The sequence below is a fragment of the Numida meleagris genome, chromosome 6 (genome assembly GCF_002078875.1).
Source record: "Numida meleagris isolate 19003 breed g44 Domestic line chromosome 6, NumMel1.0, whole genome shotgun sequence".
NCBI lineage: Eukaryota > Metazoa > Chordata > Aves > Galliformes > Numididae > Numida > Numida meleagris.
Window position 1 is genome coordinate 59,582,764 of NC_034414.1, and position 27,406 is coordinate 59,610,169.

The 27,406-nt window shown below is 52.5% G+C and overlaps 2 protein-coding genes across 3 annotated transcripts; one reads left to right on the forward strand and one right to left on the reverse strand.

Annotated features, from left to right (window-relative positions):
- Positions 198–13,240, forward strand: C6H14orf166 (chromosome 6 C14orf166 homolog). Its single transcript, XM_021401494.1, has 8 exons — positions 198–353; positions 2,535–2,659; positions 3,977–4,076; positions 5,273–5,359; positions 6,033–6,121; positions 8,956–9,024; positions 12,138–12,186; positions 12,887–13,240. Exons 1-8 carry the CDS (start codon positions 293–295, stop codon positions 13,039–13,041), a joined length of 735 nt encoding a protein of 244 aa, XP_021257169.1. The 5' UTR covers positions 198–292; the 3' UTR covers positions 13,042–13,240.
- On the reverse strand, positions 13,455–25,657 carry NID2 (nidogen 2). Of its 2 annotated transcripts, XR_002440196.1 has the most exons (23): positions 25,311–25,657; positions 24,373–24,663; positions 22,449–22,681; positions 21,983–22,341; positions 21,672–21,821; positions 21,343–21,588; positions 20,945–21,145; positions 20,299–20,523; positions 20,075–20,218; positions 19,654–19,782; positions 19,422–19,565; positions 19,226–19,345; positions 18,924–19,139; positions 17,742–17,978; positions 17,380–17,601; positions 17,119–17,288; positions 16,448–16,577; positions 16,144–16,315; positions 15,391–15,548; positions 15,026–15,149; positions 14,268–14,380; positions 14,033–14,185; positions 13,455–13,838 (listed from the first exon to the last, which is right to left on the reverse strand). XR_002440196.1 is itself a non-coding variant. In XM_021401493.1 (22 exons), the coding sequence occupies exons 1-22, from the start codon at positions 25,503–25,505 to the stop codon at positions 14,175–14,177; spliced, it is 3,990 nt and encodes a 1,329-aa protein (XP_021257168.1). In that variant the 5' UTR covers positions 25,506–25,657; the 3' UTR covers positions 13,455–14,174. The 2 variants fall into 2 exon arrangements, 1 of the variants encoding a protein (XP_021257168.1); XM_021401493.1 differs by having other exon boundaries at positions 13,455–14,185.

The window sequence follows — 27,406 nt, forward strand, 5'->3', positions numbered from 1 at the left end:
CACGGCCCCTGCGGCCCGCACAGGCCACGCCCCTCTCTCAGGCCACGCCCCCACCATGCCCCAATCCCCGCCCCGGGACTGCCCACCCGCCGCCGTGTCGTTAAAGCCGGATGAACGTCCACTTCCGTCCCCGCTGCTTTCTCCCCACGCCGATTGGTCGCATCGCTTGCCGCTCAGAACGCGAGAACCAATAGGTGGAGAGATCGAGGAGATGGGGGCGGTTCTTCCTGTGCGGCCCGGCAGCTGGGCCTGTGCGCGGCGAGCGGCGGGGTCCGGTTGAGGTGGTGGTGCCATGTTCCGCCGCAAGCTCTCGGCGCTCGACTACCACAACCCGGGCGGCTTCAACTGTAGGGGTGAGGGCCGCGGGGCCGGGTTTGGGGCTTCCCTACAGCGGAGGGTGCGCAGTATGCAGGGAGAGGCCTGGGTTTAGGGCAGGAAGCCCGGGCTCTGGCGCGGTTCTGTGGGGCCTGCTTGGGGCTGGGCACAGCCCGCAGGGAGCCCGGGAACAGCACCGCCGCTGTACTTTGTTCCTTGTCCCTTGTTAATGTGGGGATGAGGGTCATAGGTGAGAGCAGTCTTTCTTGTTCTGTACGCGAGTAGGGCAGAGGTTCCCCTGAAACGTTTGGGTCTTAGGCTTAATCTGTATCGGTGCTGTGATGTTCCGTTTTGCAATACTTCATTTTGGTTGTTTGAAATGTTGCAGTGAGCCAGTCATAAGCTTCAGGCTGCATGGAGTGGGCCCGGAAGAGCTTCATGAGGTCCAATAAACCCAAGTGCAAGGGTGTTGGACCTGGGTCGTGGCAGCCCCTGCTATCGGTACAAGCTGGGGGATGTAAGGATGGAGCACAGCCCTGCCAAAAAGGGCCTGGGGATTCTCGTGGGTAGCAGCTGGATGTGAGCCAGCACTGTGCCCTCACAGCCCAGAAGGCCAACCGTACCCTGGGCTGCATCCAACATAGTGTGGCCAGCAGGGTGAGGAAGGTGATCCTGCTCCTCTGCCCTGTGAGACCTCACCTGGAGCACTGCGTCCAGATGGGGAGTCTTCAGTAGAGGGAAAAATGTAGACCTGTTGGAGCACGTCCACAGGAGGGCTGCAAAAATGATCCCAGGGATGGAACACCTCCATGTGAGGACAGGCTGAGAGAGCTGAGGCTGTGCAGCCTGGAGAAGGGAACGCTCCAGGGAGAGCTGAGAGCGACCCTTAGTATCTAGAGGAGCTGTAAGAAAGAGGGGTGCAGACTCTTTAGCAGGCTCTGCTGTGACAGGACAAGGGGAAAGGGTTTCAAATGAAAAGAGGGAAGATTTAAACTGGACGTAAAGAAGAAGTTCTTTTACAATAAAGTAGTGAGGTGCTGACACAGGTTGCCCAGAGAGGTGGTGGTGCCTCATCCTTGCAGACAACCAAGGTCAGGCTGGATGTAGCTCTGAGCACCTGGTGGAGCTGTGAGTGTCCCTGTTTATTGCAGGGACTGGGACTAGATGGCCTTTAAGGGTCCCTTCCAACACAAACAATTCTGTGATCTTTGTAAGGGATCTTTGCTTCTGGTTGGCTCGTTTCCCTTTGAACAAATGTTGTCTACTGTCATCTTCGTGTGTTGTGCATTTTAAGCTCTTGTAGCTAACATTTCTTTCTCCTCAAAGGCTTGTTTTGTTGGTATGTGAAGGATGTAGAAGTTGTTAAAGTTGCTATTGAAAGTTTTTCTCCATGTATGTTGTGGCTGTGGCTCTGTTTCTTACAGCACATTCAGTGGAAGTAGGGCATTCATACTGCTTTGAGGAGACTCTCCTGACAGGTAGAAATAGCGTAGCATTCCTGTCCCTGATAGGAAAGCATTTTGCTTATCCCAGCCTGAGGTACAGGAGGATATTTGTCTCGTTAATCCTGATCCAGTGCCAAAATTTCACAGGTGTCTCTCAAGATGCTGGTGGTACCCAAGAGCTGCAATTTGTAGATGCAGAGTAGTTGCTTTGTCCATTACCAGTCCCTTTGGACCACAGTCTTTGTATTGTGGAGTTCCAACTCCAAATGATGAAATGTTGGCTCAACAACCAAGAGAAGTTGACTCAACAGAGAAGAAGGAAGAAAAATGCCTCTACACAGTCACGGGATGAGGGTGCATTGTTCTTAGGGACAGACTGGGATTTGTTGCAGCATGTGATGCGTTTGTCCACGCAACAGAATTGGGCGCTGAAATTCTCACTGTCATTGTTTTACTTTTTCTTCTTTGCTTAATAATGTTCATAACTGTATTCCTAATAAAAACAATCTCTTAGCTGATGCCTTTTAGTGATGTCCATCGACTGTGGCCTATTCCAAATAACTTAAGGAATGAAGAGAGCTCAGGATGTTGAGTTTTGGTCAGAAGTTGCACTGGGCTGTGTGATTTTTAGATAGTGTTAGGTATCTTTTCTTGTGGGAAGAAATAAAAGTACTCCGAGACACCAGAATTTCTAGGAATTGGCTCAAAACTTGTGGGCTTGGTTTTGCCCTTAAGGTCTTGGTTAATTCTTGCTGTGTTTACTTCTCCCTGCAGATGAAACAGAATTCAGAAATTTTATTGTCTGGCTGGAGGACCAGAAAATCAGACACTACAAGATTGAAGACCGAGGGAATTTAAGGAACATACACAGTGATGACTGGCCCAAATCGTTTGAGAAGGTATTTTGATCCAAACACGAATTTAAATGTGTTACCTGAATGACAGTCCAGGGTTTCTGTAGTTGGTGAGTGTAAATGAGTGAACATTTGTCCTGTCTCTGAATGTTTTTGGTTTCTAGGAATTTAAATCTATAATTGAAGCCATACTGCAGGGGTTAAGATGGTAGAATATTCTGTGTATAAATTTCAGTCGGCCATCTTTTTGCAGCAGTGTCTATCCTGATATTTCTCACCTAAATTGATTTAACTTTTGACTTAGAAAAACTGGCTACAGATAAACAGCTTTTTTTCTGGGCTGTGTTTTTTATGTAGCAAAATAAAAATGGATTAGCCTAATACGGGCTTTGCAGTTGTATGAAATGAAGCTGCTGAAGCTCCGCTCTGCACCTACTGTCATCTGTTGATAGATGATTTTCCACTGCTAGCACGAAGTGTGGCAGGCAGCCATAGCTCTGGGAGTGATCTCCTGTGTGCTTGTGAGCATTTTGAATCACTGTAGGGCTGCTGGTTCTGTGCTGGTTTCTATTTCCTTTCTCTCACCACAGTGCTGTGAGGAGCTGAAAACACTGCTCCTAATGCTCAGTGCCAATTCGTCTCACTTATTTTCCCTGGAACCATTTGTCTTGTTCCCTGCCCAGAAGGCTTGGAGTGGCAGTGTGCATGCTTTGTCAGTGGAAGCCTAAAGCACAGTTCCAAAATTGATGGCAGGAGGGAAGCATTCTGGGTTTTAAACACGAGTGATATTGGAATTACTGGCTGCTGGCACTGTCGTGGTGTCAGTGGTACCTGGTGGCATAGCACAGTGCTGTTGTATGAAGCCCCTCCGAAATCAAATTACTTCTGCTGCCCTGCAGAATCCTCTGGTTTTTGTGTGAATGGTTTGGAGGTGTTGTTGTACCTTGACAGCAATATTGTGAAAGCTTTAGGTTACATCCTTCCTGCTCAAGATAGGAAGTTTTTGCTGTGCTTTATTCTCTCTCATTCTCCCTTGCCTCTGCTCAGTGTTTAAAGAGAGACAGCAGAGGAAGGAGTCTTTGGATTCTCTGGTTGTCAGTCTGACAAGGAATGTTACTCATTCAAAGCATTGTTGAATGTTTAGTATTAAAGACTAAGTGCCTCTCACAGACCTCAGATGGATCGCATGCTGCAGCAGGGATGTTTTGTACTGATGCTTCTTCTAAGTAATTATCTTCTAAACTGTGCTGGCTGTGGGAAAGTGGCTGTTTGCAAATCAGTTCTGTGCTTGTAGCTAACTTATACAAGTGTTTCCTTCCAGTCTATAATGTCTACCCCTTTTCTCCTCTTTCTGCTCCACAGTACATGAAGGATGTGAACTGTCCTTTCAAAATGCAAGAACGACAGGAGACTGTGGACTGGCTCCTTGGGTTAGCAGTTAGGCTGGAGTATGGAGATAATGGTATGGCTGAATTTATCTAATATTTAGAAGTGGAAACCTGTTTGACTATTCAAAGTTAAGAAGGATATGTCAAATTAAGACAATGTCAGAAGTATATATTGTATAAAGGTATTTCATCTGCTTGATCTAGCTCCATGTTCAGATGTGGGCTGTTTTTCTCAGCTCGGTTCCTGTGGGACAGTGCAGTACCATACTCACATTTGCTCTCTATTTCTGGATATAGCAGAACCCTTTGTATATATTTATACCCTTCTCCCTGTGGTATTGCTGTTGAGAACTTACTTCAAAGTCTATGAAATGCTTTCTCTCTAATACTACATGTATTCAAATAAGTTATTCTTAAACCCATGTTTCACTGAGAGCCGATCCTGAACCCCTTGGGAACTGGGACGAGGGTATGAAAAAGTTGAATTCAACCTCAGCAGTCAGTAGCAATTTCCTTTACAGCAAAAGTGCAGATACAAATGTAATTACTGGTGGCAAACATAATAGCCAAAGGATTATTTTCCATTACCTTTAATTGCTGCAGGGAAGGGCTCTGTCCAAGACAAGGATGGAGATATGACTGTTTGCAATCTACAGAGCTGGTTCTAAGTCCGTAGTACTGAAGAAAGTGAGCTTTCTCCTTTGACTCAAGGTTATATGAACATGGAAGAGCTAGTAGAGATCACCTGAAAATACTTGAAAAACACCATTGTGGGTCATGGTTGAGTGCTTCAGTCTATAAAGCAAAGCCTCTGTTAGTAATGTTTTGTTCACTGATCAGAGCCAGCTCGAATCCTGACCCTACATGTACTGCTGATTAAGGCAAAGGGCCAATCTTGGTTGAATTGATGGATTTTTAAAGTCAAAGAACTGTAAGCTGCAGCTTGTTCAGCTGCCTTCTGGAGGCTGGAAGATGCCTTAATGGAATGCATAATGACTTATGTAAGTATGAGGCGTGTGCTGATGCTGCTCTGGGCTAGCGCATGCCTCATACTTACATATGCTGCTTTGGGCAGATGGGAGCTGTTAGGACAACTGCCTCTGGGGCATTAAAGAGCTCCAAAATGGCAGCAGACAAACTGAGAATGCTCTTGGGTATGTACCACATCTCCTAAACGTGGTTACCACAAACCAGCTTGGCTCTAAACTTCTGACTAGTTATTTTCTTAATTAGCCCTAATGGCGGTGATATTTTCTTCTTAATTTAACAGCTGACAAGTATAAGGACTCTACCCCTGACGGTGCTAAAAATACTGACAATACAGCAAAAAATGCAGAACCACTGATTAACTTGGATGGTAAGTGTACAGCAACATTGGGTGCACCATACAGAATGGCTGCATCCTTCACAAGTCTGTTACATGTTGGCTTGGTCTTCCACAGCTGTACCTTCGTCCATGATCACTGTAACTCTCATGATGGCTAGGCACGTTTGTACTAAGTAGAACTGGTGGGAAAACAACCACATGGAAATAGCCCTAAATCCTTCAAATCTTCCCATTGCTCCTTTTACAGAAAGACAGCTTAGAAGTGGCCCTGCCTTCACCCAGCAGGCACAGTTCTGCTCTACAGTGACAGAACCATTTCTAGAAGATAATATCTTCAATATTGGCTTTAATTTTTAAGACTTAACACCGATTTCCTGTGCAAAAGGATGCATTTGGTGTCTTTTGCTTTGAAAACTATGCTGTTTGAGCTTGGATGGCTTTCCACAACCTGGTTGAGGAGCCTAGTTGTGTATTTTCATTGCTTTGTGTCCTCTTTCATAGTTAGATAGGAGCTTAAAGCTTGCACCAAGCCAAGCCCTTCCCTTCTGCTGCAGTAACTAAGTGGTTGCTTGCTGCTGTGTATCCACAGCCTCGCCCATGCTCAAAGGCAATCTGATACCATGGAATCAGAAAGCTAATTTTGTCCTCTGCAGCCAGTTAAACCAGCATTTTGTTGTTATTATTTTATTTGATTTTTTTACAGTGAATAATCCTGATTTCAAGGCTGGAGTGATGGCTTTAGCTAACCTGCTTCAAATCCAACGACATGACGATTATTTGGTAATGCTTAAGGTGAGCATCACAGTTTTCAGACCTTGTTTCTTCCTTTTTATCCCCCCAGTGGTTAGCATGTGTGTAATAGTCTGTGCTAGGCAGTTACTGAGAACCAGGACTCATTTAGGAGCAAAGAAAGTTAAATTCCTCCTGTACGTGTCTTTTCAAGCAGATAAGAGCACACAGTATTAATCGTGGAAATTAATGCAGGGATAATTATCTTATTAAGCAGTTTGATTGTAGCCACGTTCCTGGAGTTCCGGGGCTAGTTGAGAGTTGTCTTTCAAGATTAGAAACGCTCCAGGCTGGTTGATGTCACTGCTTTGTGAGGTTTCTATAAACGTCAGGCATACAGAGGAATGGGCTTGAAGGGCTGCATTGTAGTCCAATTTTAGAAATGAACAGGAAAGCTTGAAAACGTGGAGGCTAAGTGATGCAAAGGGTGTTTTAAAACAACACGGGGGGGGGGTGAGTTTAGTTTGGTCATGTCAGCTAATCATAATTTCTAAATGCTGTAATTAAGCTAATTAATTTTCTAAAGCGTCTCCATGTGAATTTGGGAGAACTTGTGGTTTAGTGGTGGAACTCTGTAGTTATCTGTGAATTTCAAGTTGAGGCTATTCTCTCCGAGCACTCTGTTGAGGGAGATAGTAGCAATCTTGAGTTCTTAGGTGATCATGTCATAATATAGAAATAAACTGAGTTTTGTTGAGCACCAAAATAGATTTATTCCACTGAATAACAAGTTAATCATGTCCTTTTATTACAGAAGCTGTGGTTATATGCTAAATTTATATATAGATATCACAGAATGGTTTGTATTGGATGGTGCCTTAAAGCCCATCTGGTTCCAGCCCCTACTATGGGCAGGGACCCCTCCCATCAGTCCAATTTAGAGGTGATGTCATGCAGGACAATGTCAGATGTTTTGCACAGGTCCAGGTTGATGACATCTGTTGGTCTTCCCTTATCTACCAGTGCTGTAACCCTGTAGCAGAAGAGCACCAGGCTTGTCAGGCACACCACATTTGCCAAGCATTTCCTCAGGAAATGATGCCCTGTAGTTATCTGATCAGCTTCTTTCTCCTTTCTCTCCAGTATGTTGTCCTCCTTCACTTTCTCTAAATAATCCTTGAATCCTTTAGTCCTTTGCAAATCCTTAGGGAGGGGTGAAGGTCTCAGATATCAAACCTGTGAAGGGGGGAAAAAGGAAGAAAACAAAAATACCCCACAAAGGCATTAAGTGAGAAGGGAGAGGAGACCCAGTGAATGGCATTGTTGGGGATCTGCATTATCTCAGCCCTTCAGCAGAATTCCTTCAGCTGCTGTTACAGGACAGTCTCAAGGCTAGCAGACTTTATCTGGATCCACCTAATTGGCACTAGCAACTCAGAAAGCAGAATGTGTTTTCTGCCTGAATGTATTTACATTTTTGTCATTCTTTCTGCATTTCTAGTCTCACTTTTTTTTTTTTCCTTTGGTTGGAGGCTGTTGGACAAAGCAACCAGCCTGGATTTTCCTTCTTTCAATTGCAGGAAGAACAGATTCTTGCAGTGGTGATTCACGTTATGTGAACAACAGTAATGCTGCCTTTCAAGGCTGGATGACAGCAGAACATGTCAGTGAGATTTTTTGGTTCTTTTCCACGTGAAGGAGGCTTGCTACGATGCCCATACATAGAAATCATGGCCCATATTCAGGCTTGGGCACTCTGGCTGCTTAGGAAGAGTAAAAGGCTGCAAGCCTGCCAGAGGCATCTAACTAGACCTTGGTCAGAGTGAGCAGAGAGGTATTTGGAGTCCTCATTTTATTAATTTAAATTGGAGAAGTTAATCAGAAAACACCTATTTAACCCAACTGGATACACTTTTCCTAATGCAAAAAGATGCTCAAAATTCTCTTTAAGAGATCTGATTTCACTGCTGGAATTTAAAGTGAAGCTCCTCATCAAATCAGTTCTTCTGTCCAGGCCAGTCACCTCAGTTAGAAAGATTTCTAGAAATACCCACTGGTAACTTTGCAGTGTCACTTCTCAGCTTTAATCATGAATAAAGCCAGGAAAAATATTGGAGAGAAACGTGAAGCAGCACAACTGCTTCTGTCACATTCATCAGGGAAACTCTACTCATCAGGGGAAGTCTGAGGAATGTGTTTGACAGACCAAGTGCTTTTTGGTGGAAGACTGCCTGCCTGGTGTTCCTTCAGTTATTTTTAGAGGCATTTACAGCTGTAGGTATCAGTAAGTGATAGCTCAGTATGGTTCTGTGCTGCGTTCTGGAGCAGTGGAAACAGATGAGCAGCAGGATTGTGAAGGCCCTTCTTGTTCCTGTGTCTAGAAATAAATCTTTCCTTTTGAAAACCTGGTTAGGTAGCCTCGTTGCAGGTTTCTCTGCCTCTGAAAGATGGTTTGACATCTCCTAAAAGATGCCAGTTGCAGGAATTGCTTCCTGAAGAAGCTGTATTGCTGCAGCGTTCGAGGTAGAACGGTACAATGTAGGCAGTACAAAACTCAGAAAAACAAAAACGGAGCTGCTGCTTTGGGATCAGTGTCAACTTATTCTAGGAATGGCAAACTTTCTTGGCTGGTCCTAGTGCTTTGCAGTTTCTGATCCAGTGGTGCCTGAAATGAGCAATGTCCTCATCTCTTCTGATCGAGCTGCCTTCCCTCAACCAAGGAGGCTACCTGGGTAAGGTGCTGTTTGCAAGGGTTTAGGATCTGAAAGTTTTCCAGAAGTCTTTCACAAAGCTGTGGTTGTGCAAGGTTACAGTCCTGACTCGGTTTCCTTTGGAATCACTCTGAAGTGCATCAAGACAGAAATGAATTACTCTGGCCTTGAAATGTTTCTCCCCAGGCAATTCGCATTTTGGTTCAAGAACGCTTGACGCAGGATGCCATAGCGAAGGCCAATCAGTCCAAAGAGGTTTGTATACACATTGCACAGTTACATCAATCCTACCTGGGGTTAATTATCATCTTGGTCAAAATGGGTTCTGGTTAAACACTTTAAGAGGGAGGTGGAAATTCGCTTTGCAGTGGCAATTCTGATTCTGAAAGACCCAGAGAGCAGTATGCAAAATTGTTGTGTGCAAATACTAGTACCTATATGATACCACATGTAAATAGCTGTTTTCCTATCTCAGTGTATGCTGAGGGATGGCTGTTAGTATTCAGTGCAACGGGGCCACAGTATCCACAGAAATGCATGCTCTGACTTTTCCTTGGAGTCAACTGTATTGGCTGCATAAGCAGGTGAAACTTGCCTCATATGGAGTGTTCTGCTTCTTAAGTCTCGTGTGTGTTTGAAGAGTGGGATGCTGGCCACCTGGCTTCTCTCCCCTTTCCCTCCCCCAAGTGAGAAATGGTGAAGGAAACTTCAGCAATTAAACCTCAGATCATCCAGCAATTGGCCCAGCAGCTGCTGGCACTGGGTGCAGCCAGGGAAGGGAGCCTCTTGCCCTGCAGGTGTATGCTGAGGAATGTCCCTGCTAAAGCAACTGGATCTGGTCAACGAGGGCAAGTCCCTTCATCTCTTCTGGCAGCTGCTCAGAGCAGTCCAGGCTTTATTTAATATCATAACACTGCTTGTGGTGTTTACTAAGTGGCAATCGCAGGTGCTCAAGAGATGCAGTGCAGTAATTGCCAGAAGCCTTGGAACATGAAATCAGAGCTTTGGACTTGTATATATCCAAAGACATAAAAGAGTTGGAATATACAAAAGCAGCTGGGACTGCTTTATTCATTTGGGTTTCTATAACTTCTAGTAAAAGGCTGCTTTCTGTTATTGTTTACATAGCTGCAGAGCTGTCTTGTGGGGCTCAGACTGCAGTTTGGCAGAACTAGCTGTTGGAGCAGCAGGGAATCTTTTTTTCGTGACCAAATTCATAATCAGTGGGTTCTCAGAGCGTGGTCAGGTTGAAATGTCACTGAGTGCCATAATGTCATCGGGAGTATATTCTTACTACAAATATTAATTTCCAGATGGGGTGGAGGTGGGGAAAAGGCGGGGGGGGTGGAGGCAGGGAAACAGCTTTGTCTGTGCCAATAGCAGTCATCAGTGTCATAACATGCTGGATAAAGGGAGAAAATGCCTTAAACAGGGGATGGCTGGGTCACAGGGTGGGAGGGCAGGGAAAATAAATCTCTGCTTCTGACCTTGGCTGGCTCATTAATAGCTAGCTATAATATAGTTAATACTAGCTAGTGGCACTTGGTGTAATTAAGTCTTGTCCCTAGAAACAGTTTATGACTGTTTGGCTTCTGCATGGCTGACAGTTTTATACAAAATGTCATGAGCTGCGTTCTTGGCAATATCAAGATAGAGCAGTGAAAGATAAAATAGGTGTAGGAGTGGCCTCTCTGGAGGATACGTGTGAGAGCTGTGCTGGGGAGATTTACTCTGCTGTGCTCGGGGTTTAAGTGTACAAAGTAAAATGAGATTTATCCTGAGCTGCCAAGCTAAAGTTTTAAAGATAAGGGAGACAGGGTCTTTTAGATTGAATTGCAAGCCATTCACAACATAGTGTCTGGATAGGATTTGGATTTGAGCTGTTACACACTTACCCTGTTTCAGGCTTCCCTTACCAGATGAGTGTGTCCTAGGTAGGATCGTGTAGAGCAAATGCCTTGGAGCAGCCCTTCAGGATCACTCTAGGGGAGCTATACCTCTGCCTGCTTAAAGCTTCTGTGCAAATGAACGTGTTCCTGTTTGAATTGCAGCAGCAGTGTGCGCCCCAGCAGCCCAGTGCCTGCTGTAAGACCACTGCTCTGTCAAGAACAGACTCCAGCAGAGGGAGCAGACAGCAGTGTGTGCAGCCAGAAGGGAGCTCACAGCAAGGGTGATGGAGGACAGGGAAAGCAGTGCTGTGCTACCAGGGTGTCTGAAAACACCAGCTGCTTTGGAAGAGCCACCGTGGTCACTCAGTGATGGAGGTGCTTGCAGTTGGCCCTGGGTATTTGTCCCTGAAGAACTGGCTGAGACAGTGCTCTGCTGCTCTTGTGTTTCTGGAAACATGTTAGGGTGGGATGAGATGCTTCCAGCCTTAAATATAAACCTGCTTTCATAGTGTACATGTGAGCTGATATTGCTACAATCCGAAGTGGCATTCTTATCCATGAGCTGCTTAAATTTTAGCAGTGTAGTCAGCATTCGTGCAGTGTACTTTTAAGACCATATGTATATAAACCCTCTTAAGAAAGCCATTCTTCCAAAGGCTTACAACCCCATTGCTGTAGAAACTAATGGTGTTGACCTTGGGTGATTTTATTGTGCAAGTCAGACGCTGAGGAAAAGTTGCACTGTAAAAGCAAACGCTTAAGATTGTCATTGTTTAAATCAATGTATGGGCACATTGAAACATGGGGAGTGATTGTTCATTGTGACTTCTCCGTAGCTGTAAAAGGTAAAGGAAATAGAGCAGTGCTTATAAATAAGCACTAATAAAGCTTGTGCTTGCACTGTTTCTTAGAGCAAGCGTTTAGAAGTTGAATGTTTAGATTTATTCCGAAGCTCAGCACTTGAGAAAATGCTTCTGAGGATGTTGATGGGGGCTGCAAGTACAGTGCTTGAGAAACTCACTTGATTACAGGGGACTTTTACAGCTTGCTTCCAAATCAGCCAGCGCCTTGACATCTGGCAGCTGTTTAAAGGCAATAGTTACTAAGAAAGCCCAGTTTGTGCATGCTTATTGTTTGCCTGACTAGGGATGGAGCTGCATTGGGTGTTCTCCTGCAGCACAGTTGTTAGCCTTTTAAGGATTGAATGTGGGCAGCGTGTGTTCAGTGGGACTCACTCAACAAGTAGGGGGAATATTATTAAGGGTGAAGACTACTACTTATTATCAGTGCTCTGGGTTTGAAGTTTCAGAACACCAAGGCAGATGTAATCAAGCACAATGATTGAGGTTGTCCCATGTGTCCCTATAAGCAAAACTCAGGTGTCATCTCCAGGGTTATCTGGGGTGGTACTCGATTTTATTTGCCAAGCATACAAAATGATGTTTCTAACTGTGCTTGCAATGCTTTTTCTCTTTGAAGGGTTTGCCTGTTGCCTTAGAAAAACACATTCTTGGTTTTGACACAGGAGGTAAGCAATTCCCTTAATTCTTTGTCGTTGTCAAGTGTGTTATTGTCAAATAGATAATGTGCACAGAAAAAAAAAACAAAACCAACACGATTCCTCTGGAGCCTGCAGTGGAAAGAATTGCTCCCTCCCAGCTTATTTATGAGCACTCCTGAGCTTTTTGTGCTGAAACAGAAAAGCACAAATCTTGGCTGTGGGATACATCATTATTGAAATATTGCTCTGAAACAGCTTTCAATAGCAGCCACGCTTGCACACGGAACGAATGCATCTTGCTACTGTTGTCTTGTACAAGCTGACTCCTACCAGCAGAGGACCCTTGTGCTTCTACCCATGCGTTCCAGCTACCTGATCTACCTAAATCTAACTGGGGGCATCGCACGTTGCTGTGACCCAATAGATTGTTTTGCAAGCAGTAGTCAGATGTCCTGGCCTCCTCTAGTCTGGCTTCACTTTTGCCCCACGTACAACTGAGTTACTGCTTGGAATACTTTGCACTGAGCTGACTTAGCTGGGGATTACAGAGCTGAGGGAGGTTTTGCAGAGCACCCAGTGCAGAGAGAAAGTTCTGTCTCCTCTTTCAAGCATGAAAAACCACGGGCATGAATGAAGCGCGGGACGTTCACTTACATTCATCTTTCCTTAAGCTCTTCGTATCAGATTTAAATGCTTGACACGACTTCTCTATCTGCCACTCACCCAGATGCTGTTATCAATGAAGCTGCCCAAATTCTGCGGTTGCTGCACATAGAGGAGCTCCGAGAGCTGCAAACAAAAATCAACGAAGCGATCGTAGCGGTTCAGGCCATTATTGCTGATCCCAAGACGGACCACAGACTGGGGAAAGTAGGGAGATGAAGGGATAGAAACCTCTGCTCTCCTGTGTACTTAGTATGGTTAGGCACTACGTACAGCTCTGTACAACTCTCTGGCATGCAGTTTGAAATGGGTGTTATCTTAATGCTTTGAAAGAAAACAGGAAGCTGAATTCTGACTGTTCTAGTGAATTATCATTTTTTTTTCTTGAAATAAACCAAGTCGGGGAAGTAGAAACGAATGGGTGTGATGAGCTGTGTGTTGGCAAAGATGGTTCTCTGTGGTTGGTGGTGGTTTTTATTTCTTCCCCCATTGTGTTTGGCTTTGAGTTGAGAAAGGGAGCGTTTCATAAAGGCTCTTTTGCTGAGGCCATGCCCCACGACCAGCTTGCTCCTGGCTTGCTTGATGCTGCTTCTCTGCGGTCTGCCCTACGACTGAAATGCTTAAGAACTAAATCCAAAAAGAAACGTAGCCATTTTTATTCAGTTAATGAAATAACCTAGAAAAAGTGAAGCATAACAACTTAAAATGTATTTCTGAACATGTGTTGGTCGACGGCGGGTAGGTCAATGAAGGCACTTAGGGGGACCAACAGGCATGAACAGCTCGATTCTTCTAGCATATTCTTCTAATATAAATACTAAAAGACATGCATGGAGGCAGTGTGGAGAATACAGAATTGTCTTCTGGAAAAAGTTCAGCGCCTTTGCTGTATCACAAAACTGTTCTGCACCTTTCTCTGAACGTACACGGTCTTCTACAGGGCTGTAGGTGACTTAGGTCTGGCAAGATACCGCATCCAAAGCTTCCCATTTGTGCTTGTTTTTGGATAAAAGGACCTGATGGTCGGATTGTCAAACTATTAAAAACAATTAATCCATCCTTCTCCCAATAAAATAAAGCATTTGAATAAGAAAGCTACACTTTAAATTTACTTGCATAAGCAAGAGTTAGAGTAATGGCCTTAAGATTCACAGGACCATTTCTTCTAATATTTTTCACTTTAAAAAAAAAAAAATACAGTAGTAAAGACCTGAGGTATAACTTGAAAACCACATAATCTTTGGCAGGACGGAAGGTTGCTTCGTTGGCCTTGGTGAAGGGCTTCCCCCCTTCGCCGCATGCAGTGACAGTTTTCTGGGTCTGAGCTCCCTTTGGGTGCGAAGATGTCAGGGCTATTTCCTTGCTGCAGAGAGAAATGGATCTCCTGAGCTTGTCTGCCATCTAACAGGCTAGAGAAAGGAGGGTTGGGTTGTCTCGTGTTTTACCTCCGGGGCAGTAGGGGTAAGCTGCTGTGATTCCATAGAGGTGAGATCGGTGCTCTGGGAGATACTCGTCGGTGAAGGAGCCGGTTTCTTTATTGACAGCGATCACACCATCCCTGTTGACAGAAGAGAAACGTTTTATTTCTGTGTGTGTTTCTTTTTTCCTCTCTTACCCCATCCACGCGCAGTTAAGGACGGAGGCAGCTACAAGGAGGGGTCTGAACACCTGCAGAACAAGCCAAAAGAAATGTGCCCCCCTGGCTTCCATGAGCTGCTCGTTGGTGACGCAGAATTACAGAGCCAGCCTTCCAAGGAGAGATTATCTCCCTGAGAGCCTCGGCCAAGCGTGGCAAGCACTTAAGTGTTTGTTATAATCTGCTAAGATCTGACTGAAGTTTGAGAGCTTCCAGCTGGAGCGGGAAGAGAGGCGAGGTCCTGATGACCCCGCTGCCTTTGGTGGTGGGGAGAGGGAACAACTGAGGACAGCATCTTTCCTTTGACTTAATCTGGATTCAGAACCCCGGGCCAAGTTCTAGTTAGAAAAAAAAAACAACCGCACTATTTCTGTCCCTCCCGGGAAGATGGAGTTGTTTCTAAACAAGTGTTTGCTCTTTGCTTTAAGGAAGCTTCACAAACGGCTGCTGCCCAGCATGGCTCTGCAGAAGGCTGAGGCCAGAGAGGTTTTAGGTGAGGTTTCAAGCCCGGAGCAGCCTGGGGGCAACGCTTGTTTTCCCCTTCTGGAGTGGGTTTTCTCCCCTTACCGTCTCCAGTCGGTGTGGTAGAAGTGATTGGCGTAACTAATGATGCTGAAGGGGTAGTTGAGGTTGTTCTGTATGATGCGCCTGCCTGCTCCGTCAGGGAACGTGCACTCCAGGTTCTTTGTTCCTTGTCAAAAGCAAGACGGTTACCAGGCCATGCAAACAAATAAACACACGCTCAGTGTATCCATTAATTTGGCAGCAGGATGCAGAAGCTGCAAATCCCCCCCAGCCCAGTCACACTTCAAGTCTTTTGGACCAGCACAGTGGAAGGGGGGGATGGAGTGGACTGCAGGTACCACCGGGCTAAAGACTTGGCTATTTTTCCCACTTAGTGTGGTCATCTGGTCCATCCTCAGGGCAGTTACCTGCATCTGCCCAACACAGCAGCTTGGAGAAGGGGTCGAACGTCAGGCCGTTGGGCAACCCGATGTCCTTGTTCACCAGCACCCTCCTGTTGGCTCCACTGACGGTGGAAGTTTCGATTTTCGGTGCTTCTCGATTCCAATCCGTCCAGTAAAGGTTGCTTGGGAGATAATTACATAGTGAGCAAACAGGACACGCAACAGTAAGGACTGGAAGGAGAACACTGGCTTTCTCTTCAGGACTGGTTCTTATCAGGAGGGAAGCCTGGTTTTTCCCTTCTGCTGCCTGGAATAGATTTTTCTTTGAGCTGAAAAATCACTAAAAGAAAACCAGAATTATGTCAAACTTGTTTACGACCCGAACTGTAGCTTCTAGACGAGGGTGAGTCTTAGGAGCAGCACATTCTGTATTGCGACGGCACCCTAGGGGCACAGCTTGTGTTTTCCAACATTGTGGTTCAAAGCTTTTAAAAATAATCCCGACACTGAAACAGCAGGTTTAGCCAAACCCTGAATTATTAAATGAAAGGAGGGAGCGGGGGGGGGGGAAACAGAGCCAGTCCTTCCTGCAGGGTGTGCAGTGGAGGAGAGCTGCTCCCAGGGCCAGGACGGGGTCTTGGCTCTGCAAGGAGCCAGAAGCCGCCCCGGTCATAACCAGTCCCACCTCAAACACTCCCCCAAATACGACTCCTATTGCAAATTGGGCAAACGCCATCCTAAAAGTGTCTTGCAAAACCTCTAGACCTAGGGTCTCACCCTCGGACGGGGTCCACCGTGATGGCCCGAGGGTTGACGAGGTCGGTGTCGAAGAGCACCCGTCGCTCGGAACCGTCCAGCTGCGCTCGCTCGATCTTATCCAGGCCGCTGTCCGTCCAGAACATGGCTCTGCGCAGGTGGTCCACAGCCAGCCCCTCGGGGCTGATGAGCCCTGCAGTCAGCGATGGGGACATGTGGCTCCCGGTCTGCCACCATCCCCAGGGCCAGAGTCCCCGTGGGGACAGTGTGGGATGGATGCAGGAGAGGTGGCCTGGAGCAGGTGTCCCTGGTAGTGGGCACACACCTGAGTTGATAATGGTCTCCGGCTCGGCGCCTGGCTCCAGGCTTGCCCGGCTGATGGTTCGGCCGGCCACGTCGGTCCAATAGATTGTCTTCTCCCGACAGTCGTAATCAATCCCTACCACGATGGAGCCCTGGGTTGGAAGGGACACAGTGAAATCCTGCCTGGACCATGGCTGGGAGCCTCAGCCAGCACCCTCATCCCACCAGCCAGCATCTGGGGCATGCTGCAGGGTGCAGCGATGGGGACTGATGCTCAGATCCCTTTTCCCCAGGGAAATCCCACTTCGGGCTCCTGCTTTGAGCCTCCCGCTGACCCCTGCAGCAGGGCTCCATGGCAGCTGCTGCAGGTGCACACCCACGGCCAGCTGGGTCTGAAACCCTTGGGCTCAAGGAGAGAATTCTGCAACAGCGGGGCCAGCCCGAGAATCACCGTCAGCATGGGGGAAGGGAGGGCTTTTGGCAAGCTGGGTATTGCTTCCCAGCATGCAGGGGAGTTTCTCTCCGTCAGGCTGGCCATGCTGGAGCTGTGGAACGGACACATCCCCAGAGGAGTCAGAGGAGGGAAAAAGGCGAATTTTTGGAGAGTTCTGGTTCTTCGCCACCAACCTAGGTCGTGACCTCCTCCAGCAGCCCCAAATCCCCTTCCCAACCCCATCCCCGGGGATACTTTACATGCAGGGAGAGCAGGGTCTTGGCTGCCTCCTTCTGCAGCCGCGTGCCGTTGAGCGGCAGGTAGCCGATCTGCTGGCCCTGGGCGTACAGCAGGAAGGTCCCTGCGGCCGGCGGGGACACGTCGGGACGCGGCGAGGGCCGGACACTGGGCGGCGCGACGCTGGGGAGACCTGGGCACAGCACGGAGGGGACGAGGAAAGAGATGGCTCCGAGCGCATCATGGCGGATGGCACTCGGGGCACGGGGTCCCGGAGCTCTTACATGGCGGGGGGCTGCCAGGCTCCGAGCGCGTGCCTTGGATCTCCCTGCCGCTCTCGTCCACGCACCAGCAGTACCCGCTGTCCCCGTGGCACTGCAGTGGGTTGAAGTGTCCCTGCGCATCGCACTGCGGCACGTACTGGTCGCCGCGGGGGCTGCCGCCGTAGTGCTCCAGCAGGCTCTGCCGCCAGCGCTCGCACATGGTCGGGGGACGCTCCGAGGGCTCTGGCACGGGAATGGTGACCGTCACCCACCTGCCCGCGGGTGCAGGGGCTTCGCCGGAGCCGCCGCTCTTTGCTGTGTGCTCCTCCACGCTCGTGATGGGGCTGGGATGCTTTGGGGAGGACGGCCCCGGGGTCACCCACCTGGGTTCCCGCAGCGCGGCGGCGTGCTGCCCGGCGGTGTCCTGGTGCCGGCGATCTCCTGCCCCGAGGCATCCACGCACCAGCAGTGCCCGGTGCTGCCGTGGCACTGCAGGGGCCGGTATCCGCCCTGCTCGTCGCACTGCGGCACGTGCCCGTTGCCCACGGGTGAGGGGCCCGGTGGCACCGCCCGCGGGTACAGCCGCTCGTGCTCACATGGCGTCAGCTGCCGGGAGGATCCTGCTGGTGGAGAAACACCTCCAGCGCACAGGGGGCCAGGAGGGAGCTTGGAGCTGGGCACCCCGCGCTGCTATAACCCCGTGGGCCAGGGGGCCCTAATGACTCGGGAGCCCCTGAGGTGCCCAAACAGCCATTTGGCAGCGCCTGCAAAGGGTCCCCTCCACTTGCCCTGTCCCCACCCTGCTGGTGGCCAAGGCCTTGATGGCAGTGGGGGCTCAGCCTCCACTCAGCCCCCTCTGTCCCACAGCTCAGCCACACAGCCTGCCAGGCTTTGCCCCAGCACCTAGGTGTCTGCCGATCCCATAGAGATGCCAGCAAAATGCTGGAAGTTCCCAGTGCCCATTTCCTCCATCAGTCCCACAGAGACACCAACGAAATGCCAAAGGACCTGACTCCCATTTCTTCCACTGATCCCATAGAAATGCCAACAAGATGCCAAAGGATCTGAACCCCACCATCTTCATCAGTCCCTTAGAGATGCCAGTGAAATGCCGAAGGGCCTGATTCCCATCCTCTCTGCTAATCCCAGACAGTCCAACGAAATGCTGAAGGACCCGGCTCTCATTCCCTCCCCCAGTTCCATAGAGATGCTAACAAAATGCCAATGGACCCAAACCCCATCCCCTCCATCAATCCAACAGGGATGCCAACAAAGTGCCATAAGACGCAAGCTGCATCCCCTCCGCTAATCCCATAGAGATGCCAATGAAGTGCCAAAGGACATGGCTTCCATCCACTGTTGGTGCCAACAGATTGCCAAAGAACCCGACCCCCACCCCCTCTGTTGATCCCATAGAAATGCCAAAGGACCCGAGCCCCATCCCATTATCAATCCCACAGAAATGCCAATGGATTCGATCCCCAACCCCTCGTCTGATCCTATAGAAATGCTGAAGGACCTGACCCCTTATCCCCACACCATGAGCACAGCAGGGTGGCACCCACCTGGGTTCCCGCAGCGTGGCGGCGTGCTGCCCGCTGCTGTCCTGGTGCCGGCGATCTCCTGCCCCGAGGCATCCACGCACCAGCAATGCCCGCTGCTGCTGTGGCACTGCAGGGGCCGGTAGCTGCCTTGCTCGTCACACTGCGGCACGTGCCCCGGTGTCCGTGGGTACAGCCGCTCGTGCTCACATGGAGTCAACCGCTGCGTGCTGCTTTGTGCTGCCGGCAAACCCAAAGCACCAGCGGTGAGGATGGGGATTCCACGCTGGGCAGAGCTGGCACGGGGATGCGCGTCGCAGCCTTACCGTGTGTGCACTGAAAGCCATCGCCTTCGTATCCAGGCTGGCACTGGCAGGAGAATGAGCCCGGCGTGTTGTAGCAGGTGGCGGCGGGGTGACACGGGTTTAGGGTGCACTCATTCACATCTGTGCAAGGCAGGACACGGTCAGCTGGGGCAGGGCAACTGGCGTATCCCCGCCACACCAGCCATCCTGCCCGTACCAGAGCAGACGCGGCCATCGCCGGCGTACCCGGGCAGGCACTCGCAGGCGGGCTGGCCCCCGGTACGGGGCAGGCAGCGCGCCCGGTCTCTCGGAGCACAGGGGTGCCTCCCCTCCTCGCAGGGGTCAGCTGCAGGGGTCAGCGCTGCGGGGACACAAGGATGGATGGGGAATGGCCCATGGGGCACTGAGGTTGGTGATGCAGTGCCCCACATGGCGAGGCTGGCACTTACACACGCAGCCGTGCCCGTCCTCGGCTGGCTGGTATCCACTGTGGCACTCGCACCGGTAGCTGCCCGGCACGTTCAGGCAGACAGAGAAAGGGCCGCACTGGCTGAGGCCCTCCTCACACTCATCCACATCTGCAGGAAGGAGAGACACTGGGCACCCGGTAGTGGAGGGACACCTGACACAAGCCCCCAATTTTGATGTTTTGGGGTCCGAGTGCTTTGGCCATCCTGCCCCAAAGTGCCCATCCCATGGCTGCCTCTTCCTCCATCCCCACTTCCCTGGTCACCTCCAGCCCTCAGCTGCCTCTAGGGCTCCCCAGCCCCCCTGCCTCAGTTTCCCCTGTGATTCACCAACAGCTCTTCTGACAAGCACCCCAAATGAGGGGATTCACCGAGCCCTCTGCATGCACACAGCCCCCCTCACCTTGGCAGCCCCGTCCATCCCCGCGGTACCCAGCTGCGCACTCGCACGTGTACCCCAGCCCTGTGCCAGGCTGGCAGCGCGCTGTCTCCTCGCACCCATGCGTGCCATCGTGGCACGGGTTCACCGGTGGCACCTCAGCATCATCTGAGGGGCAAAAAGGGTCATGAGCAGGGAAAAAGAGATAAAACTAACCTGTGTCAGATGGGTTTATCTCCCATGCTCACCATGTGCTGAGCCGATGCGGCTGGCGAGGGCGTAGCGCAGGACCTGCTCGTGGCCATCGTAGAGGGCAAAGACACGTGCCACACTCAGCTGCTGGACAGGGGGCAGGCGGCTGCGGGCGTGTGGGCAGCCCGTCACCGAGATGTTCTGGCGCAGGCGGTAGGACCAGGTCTGGTTGGTGGGACCCGAGGTGAGGACGTAGTCGCGGTGAGCAGAGGACGTCACGGCTGCAAAGGGAACCCCAGAAAATGGGCTTCAGCACTGGTGGCTGTCTTAAATGCTGGAAATTGTGATGGGGCGTTTTGAATCATAGAATCAAAGATTCACATAGAGTCATGGGTTGGGTTAGGTTGGGTAGGGTTGAGTTGGATTGGGTAGGGCTGGGTAGGGCTGAGTAGGATTGGGTTGGATTGAGTTGGGTTGAGTAGGGTTGGGTTGGATTGGGTAGGATTGGATGGGGTAGGGCTGGGTAGGGTTGGATGGAATTGAGTTGGATTGGGTTGGAAGGGATCTTAAAGCCAGTTCCAACTCTCTGGGGCATCCACAACTTTGTGGGGGATGACCCAAACAGGGCACATACAGACAGCATAAGAGAAACCAAAGACAGGGCCAAAAAAAAAAATGGGATTCACAGAGCACGGCTCATACCTGAGCTGGAGTAGTGGTAGAGCTCCTTGTAGGGAGCGATGTGGACACTGGTGTTCTCTGGGACAAAAGGCACCTGGCCCTCAATGTGGGTCCTCAGGCTTAAGTAATTGTCTGTCCCCAGCCCTTCGGCTGTCTGAGTGATGTGCACCTGCTCTTCCCCAGGGTAGAAAGTCACCTCCAGGTTCTGGGTGAACTCAGCACCTGGGCAAGAAAGGGGAATGTAAAGGATTTGGTTGTAACGCTGCAGGGAGCACACCCCCAAACCTCTCTGTCACACCCAACAGAGCCCATGACACACAGCGGGCACGCAGTGAGCTGAATACAAGAGCTGTACCCATCAGAGCAACGGAGAAAAGTCATCCCCCATACCACATCCCCCACCCCCCATCTCCACTCACCGGTGATGCTGAAGCCGTTCTCGTAGCCGGGCTCCTCAAGGGCAAAGAGCCACCCAAAGAGCCCTCCGAGGGGCAGCAGGGGCAGCAGGGCACGGGCGGCAGGCATGGGCACCCCACTGATGGCTGTGTAGGCTCTGCCATCGCTGCCCACGATGTAGGCGTGCAGGTCGACGTCCTGGAAGCGGACGGGCGTCCGACCCACCGCCAGGCTGCCGCTCACCTTCCCGTTCAGGCGGTGCACGGCCCCTGGATGGGGACACAGAACAGCCCTGGCAGTGGCCACCCAACCCCATGCCCCATGCCCTTTCCCCATTGCCCACCCCACATACCTTCAGGCAGGCACTGTCGCCCATTGCCATAGTAGGCGGCCCGGCAGTGGCAGCAGAGCCCGGTGGCATAGTCGGTGCAGAAGGCGTGCGGGGAGCAGCGCCTGTGGTGCTGGGCACACGTCTCCCTGCTGCCCGCGCTGTAGGTGAACACTGGAGAGGAGCAGGGGGTGGGTTGGGGACATGGGGACAGAGCCACCACTGGGCTCACTGCCTGCATGCACTGTGTCACAGCTCCTGGGCACCCAGTGTGGGCTCAGGGAGCTTGTGGGGTGGCAGCGATGCCAACCTATGCCCTCTAAGGCCCTTCTCACCGTTGGTGTTAAAGTGCACGTCCTCCTCCACGCCCACGCCGTGCTGCCCGGAGCTGTAGGACACGGGGTGGCCTTGTGGAGTGTTCCCAATGGAGTGCAAGCTGGGGCTCCGTTCCTGCCCCAGCGGGGACGCGGGCAGCCCAGAGGGGACGATGCTGAGCAGCGCCGGGTGCGGATGTGGTGATGTTGTCTTCGAGCCAGGTTGGGCCAAAAGCTCAGTGGGCACCGGGGTGTCATGGGTCCCATCGGTGCCATGGGGCGCGGGACTCAGCGCTGCACCGGGGACATCCCCTGGCTCCACATTCTCCAGGGTGTCCACATGGAAAACCCACACTCCGGGCACCCCCACGTTGCTCTCCCTGCACAGACACACGCATCGCAACTGGAGGGGATGGGGGCACACCAAAGGTCCCCAAACCCTTATTCCAAGGAATGGGGCCGCTCCCTGTCCCCGATCCGCACGCACCGCTCGAGCCGCTGCAGTTCCTGCTGGCTGCTGGCCACGCTGTACGAGTGCCCCTCTCGCTTCCCATCGTCGCTGTCCCCGCGGCTGAAGCCCACCCTGGCTGGCAGCTCCAGCTGCACGTTGTAGGACTCCTTGGGCCGCGTCCCCAGGAACTGGAGCCCGCCCTCGGGGTAGAGGAAGATGGCATAGGTGTCCTCCTCATTGTAGGCTAGAATGGCCTGGAAGGTGTTGAGCTGCCAAGAGGATGGAGAGATCATGCAATCATAGAATCATTAAGATGATTCTTAAGAGACCACCAAGAATAGCAAGTCCAACCATCAACCCATCCCCACCATGCTCACTCACAGAATCATAGAACCGTGGAATCATTAAGGTTGGAAAAGACATCCAAGATCACCAAATCCAACCAGCAACCCATCCCCACCATGCACGCTGACCATGTCCCCAGTGTCATGGGGGATCCCATAGCGGAGCATCCTGAAAGCCCTGCACCCTCCAAAAGAGGGAGTTGAGGATGTGACTGCACCTCAAAAATGCATGCAGACAGGGGAACTCCTCCCCCCCAAAGCCCTTTGTTGCCCTGCTGACACCTCCCAGGAGAGGTTCCTTGGAGCTGCCATGCAGCGGGTGACAGCCCATTAGCTGCACCCCAGGCACTTGCGAGCCCCTTGCTCCCATCCCCATCCCTCCATCCTGCCCGACCCCAGCAGGCCCCCTCCACTTTCCCATCAGCACCGGAGGAAAACCCGCAGCCGCGCTCCTATGGGAGAACAAATGTCGCTTGGTTTCCTCCGGAAAAAACACGCACGTGCTCCTGCCTTCCCCACGGCTGTGCTATAGGCTTGGGGCCGTGCCAGCCCTGAGCGAGGCAGAGGGGCCACGGGGGCGAGCACAACCCTAACTAGCCACTGGAGAATCCACAGCACCCCCAGGGCTGCAACGCAGAGCACACGCACAGCAGCCGGGGCACAAAGAGCCCTGTTGTCAGCTCACACTCGGGCATTCAGACCCCGCAGAGGCAGCCAAAAGGCCGGGGGTGAGCCCCCCCCGGGCGGATTCCTTCCCCACGCATTACGGGGGGGTGACGCATCGGCCTTGGGGACAGCCATGCGCTGGCATCGAGTGACACAGGGCGAGTAGAGGCAAATCCCAGATGCGAGCTCAGCTCCCAGCCCCGATGTGAGCTAGAGGGTGGCACAGAATGGGGAGAAAAAAGTGGGGCTTGGGGACGTTGCCAGCAATTTTTGCTAAGGGTGGAGGTTATGCACCAACTGAATTTTGGTGCTCTTAAACCAAAGTTTCCATCGAGCTGCTCCGCTCTCCTGATCCAACTGCTTGGAGAGGAAGAAAACAATTAGGCAAAGAAAACGAGGCCGCACTGCTGCTGTCTGCAGGGTCGCTGCGAGGCCTCCGATGGCATTTCTTCAGCTGCTTTCCCAAGTTTTAAATAAGAGGAAAAAATGTGCTCTGCTTCCTTCCAAACCCCGCTGGCTTCCTCGCCTGCACGCAGCTCTCCCCATTCCGCCGCCGAAGGGCCCCGCTGGGGGGATGGGTTGGGGGTGGCACGGCGTCACCATGACCGTCACCGTGTGGGTCGTTGGCTCCCACCCCACATTTTTGGAGAGAGCTCCAGCACAGAAAGGCAGCGCTGTGCATCTGCCCACGCAGGAGCCTTATCAGCGCCGGGGTGGGGAATGCGATACCGTTCCCCAAAACATCGTTGCGCCAACGGACAAACCCAACGCTACCAGCGAGCAAAGAGGAGAAGCTCTGTCTCCCCGTTTTGGGCTCTGCACCAGGAAAACCCATCCCAGATGACCATTGAAGGTCCCTTCCAACTCAGTGCTGTGATTTCCACCATTCTACGATTCCACAGCTCTACAGTCCTGTGATTGTATGGTTCTATGGGGGCATCCAACCCCACCTTGCCGGGGGGCTCCCCGTGGGCTCCCACGTCCTCCCAGGTGGTGATGAAGACACTGCTGGGTGCGAAGGTGCCGGTGGTGCTTGGGAAGCCGGCGTGCACGTATCCTGCCACCCGCTCCAGCACGGCCGGAGCGTGGTCCTGCCGGTAGTAGACGTCCCCTCTGCCCCCAGAGGTGTCGAGGTCGGCCAGGAAGGGAGCGATGACGGGGAAATCTGTCGGGAAGTCGTCGTCCACGTATTGGGTTTCCCCGGGGAAATCTTGGGTGGAGATGACCCCGTTGGTGCCCACCTGTGGGGAGTGCAGCACAGGGGGTTGGGGAGCTGGAGGAGGGGCAACCACCCTCCTGGTGTCACCCACTTCCCATGGTGTCCGCCTGAGCAGCTCTGTGCTGACAGCCCCAAGGCCGCGTGGCCCCAAACAAAGACCTCTCGGGCTGCTCCAAGCCCAGAGCCAGCTGCTGGCAGGGAACAGCTGCAGGGGAAAGGGGAAAAGGGCTCCTTGTTCCCTACAGGAGGAGGGTTGGGTGGGATGCAGGGAGGGGAAAGGCCTGGAGGACGGATGGAGACGAGGCGCATGGGGTGAGCAGAGGTTGGAAAGAATGAGTGGAGTGTAGAAATGTGTGGGCGCAGAAAAGACACGTGTAGGGGTGCTGGGAGGGGGAGAGGGAATGGGGAACACGGGTGTTAAGGGCCAGGGAGAAAGGGAGGGGGATGGAGGGAGGGATGGAAAGAGAGGGAAGGAGAGAGAGATGGAGGGATGGAAGGAGAGAGGGACAGAAGGAAGGAGGAACGGAGGAAGTGACAGAGGGTGTGGAGGGATGGAGGGAGGCATGGAGGGACGGAGCGACGGACCGACGGAAGGAAGAGGGATGGAGAGACGGAAAGACAGAGAGAAAGAGAGAGGAACGGAGGGAGGGCCGGAGGGAGCGGACTCACGAAGAGGCGGCGGGCAGCGCGGCCGTAGAGGCGCAGCGGGGGCCGCAGGACCACTCCGGGGGAGCTCTCGTCGTCTCCGTGCCGCAGCCGGCCGTCCCCGAGGGCCGCCCCGTAGGGGAGCAGCTCCGCTCGGGGCAACGCAGCCGCCACCGCCGCCACCGCGGACGCCACCAGCACGGCCACCGCCACCCGCATCCCGCGCAGCTCAGCGGAGCCGAGCGGACCCCGACGGAACGGACCGGAGCCGGCGGGGCGGGACGGGACGGGGCGGGCTCAAACCGCGGTCGCGCTGCCATTGGATCCCCCGAGCTCGGCACCGGCCAATGGGGGCTTACCCCAAAATCCGGCCTGGGGTCGTGCACGACTCCCCCGCCTTCCCCCCCGACCCCCCACTTCCCTTCCTCCTCTTCCCGCATCCCCATCCTCCTCCGGGCCGGGTACCGCGGGGCCGCCCCCGGAGCCGGGAGAGCCGCCAGCTGGGGCCGGGCCGGGCCGGGCAGGGGGGCCCCGGCCTCTCCCCTCCGCTCCCCGCAGCCGGGCAGAAACATGACTCCGTGTCCCCAGGAGAGCTGCAGGGCGGACGAGGGGGGGGGGGGGGGGGGGGGGGGGGGGGGGGGGGCGGGAGAGAGGAAAAGCTGGAAGTGCACAAACAAATGTCGCGCATCGCCCTGGAGCGCTTCCCTGGCCCGAGGCCAACGCTAACGGGGAGAGGGGACCCGGCGGCACATCCGTGCCACTCCCGAATGAAATCCCCCCACGGCAGAGCGGCGGGATGCCCTCCGCTTGTCCCCCACGGCAAGGATGGGGCCGTGGCATATAGTGGTCCCGCATCCCCGAAGGTCACAGTGAGAACCGGTGTCCTCCATCCAGCTCGCACCCATAGGGATGAGCAGGTCCCGGGGCTTTGGGGTGACATCGGGCTGCATCACGACCCGTTGTCGGCACCTGGAGGGGAAACGCCTCGTCTTGGCCATGGAAAACCATTAAGGCAGCGAGCAGGGCCAGCTGGATGTGCTCCACAGCCTTCCAGCAGCTCCCATTGCCAAGGGGAGGGCTGAGGGCTTCCCTCCCAAGCTCCCACGCCCCCCGGGTTACCCATAGAACATCCAGAGGGGCAGCAGACCCTCAACCCTTCCCCTCCCAGCACCCCAACCCCTGCAGTGGGGGTGAATTCAGCCTCATTCCCCCAAGACCCCCAGGGGATGGTTTGCAGCTGGTGTCCACAGCTGTTTCACGTTTGGCTACTGATGTGTTTTTAAGGAGAAAATTGACTTTGGACCTAAGACTTAGGCTCTCTAAGCCCACAACAGAGCCACATCCATTTTCGGAAATGGATGGACATGGGCAAACAGAACATCTGGGCACAGCTGGCAGTTCTGCTCTCTATAAGTCCACTTTTCTTTGCACGATGAATATTTCACAGGGGAAAATACCAATGGCTGCAGCTGGCACCGGGACATCCCCACCTGTTCCTCTGTCCCCCGGCCAGGGTTGTCCCGTGTCCAGGGCCCCGTGATCCTCAGGGCCCCTCCATTGGGGCAGGGGGCTGCCAGGCTTCCCCCATAGTCCTTAGGATGCTAAAAAGGGCTATTCTTCCGCCCCTTGGCAAAACCAGCACCCACAGAACACCCAGAGGGGCAGCAGACCCCCAACCCTTCCCCTCCCAGCATCCCATAGGTGGGAAACTCCTATGGATAAAAAACCAGCAGCTGGAAACCTCTGGAGCTGTGCCCTCGTCCTGGGAGGGGAGCCCCACTGGGGGGGGGCGTCCCTCCCTGCCTCAGTGGGGATGGGATGGGATGGGGATAGGATAAGGATGAGGATGGGATGGAAATGGGGATAGGATAAGACAGGTGGGAACAGAGACGAGGATGGGGATAGGGATGGGGATGGGATAGAGTTGGGAACAGGATAAGAGAGATGTGGACAGAGACAGGGATGGGGATGAGATGGAGCTGAGTATGGAATGGGGATGAAGATGAGGAAGGGATGGAGTTGGGGGTGGGATACGAGGGATGGGGACAGGATTGTGGATGAGGATGGAGATAAGCTGTGGACAGGGATGGAGATGATCTGCTCACGCTCACACCACATTG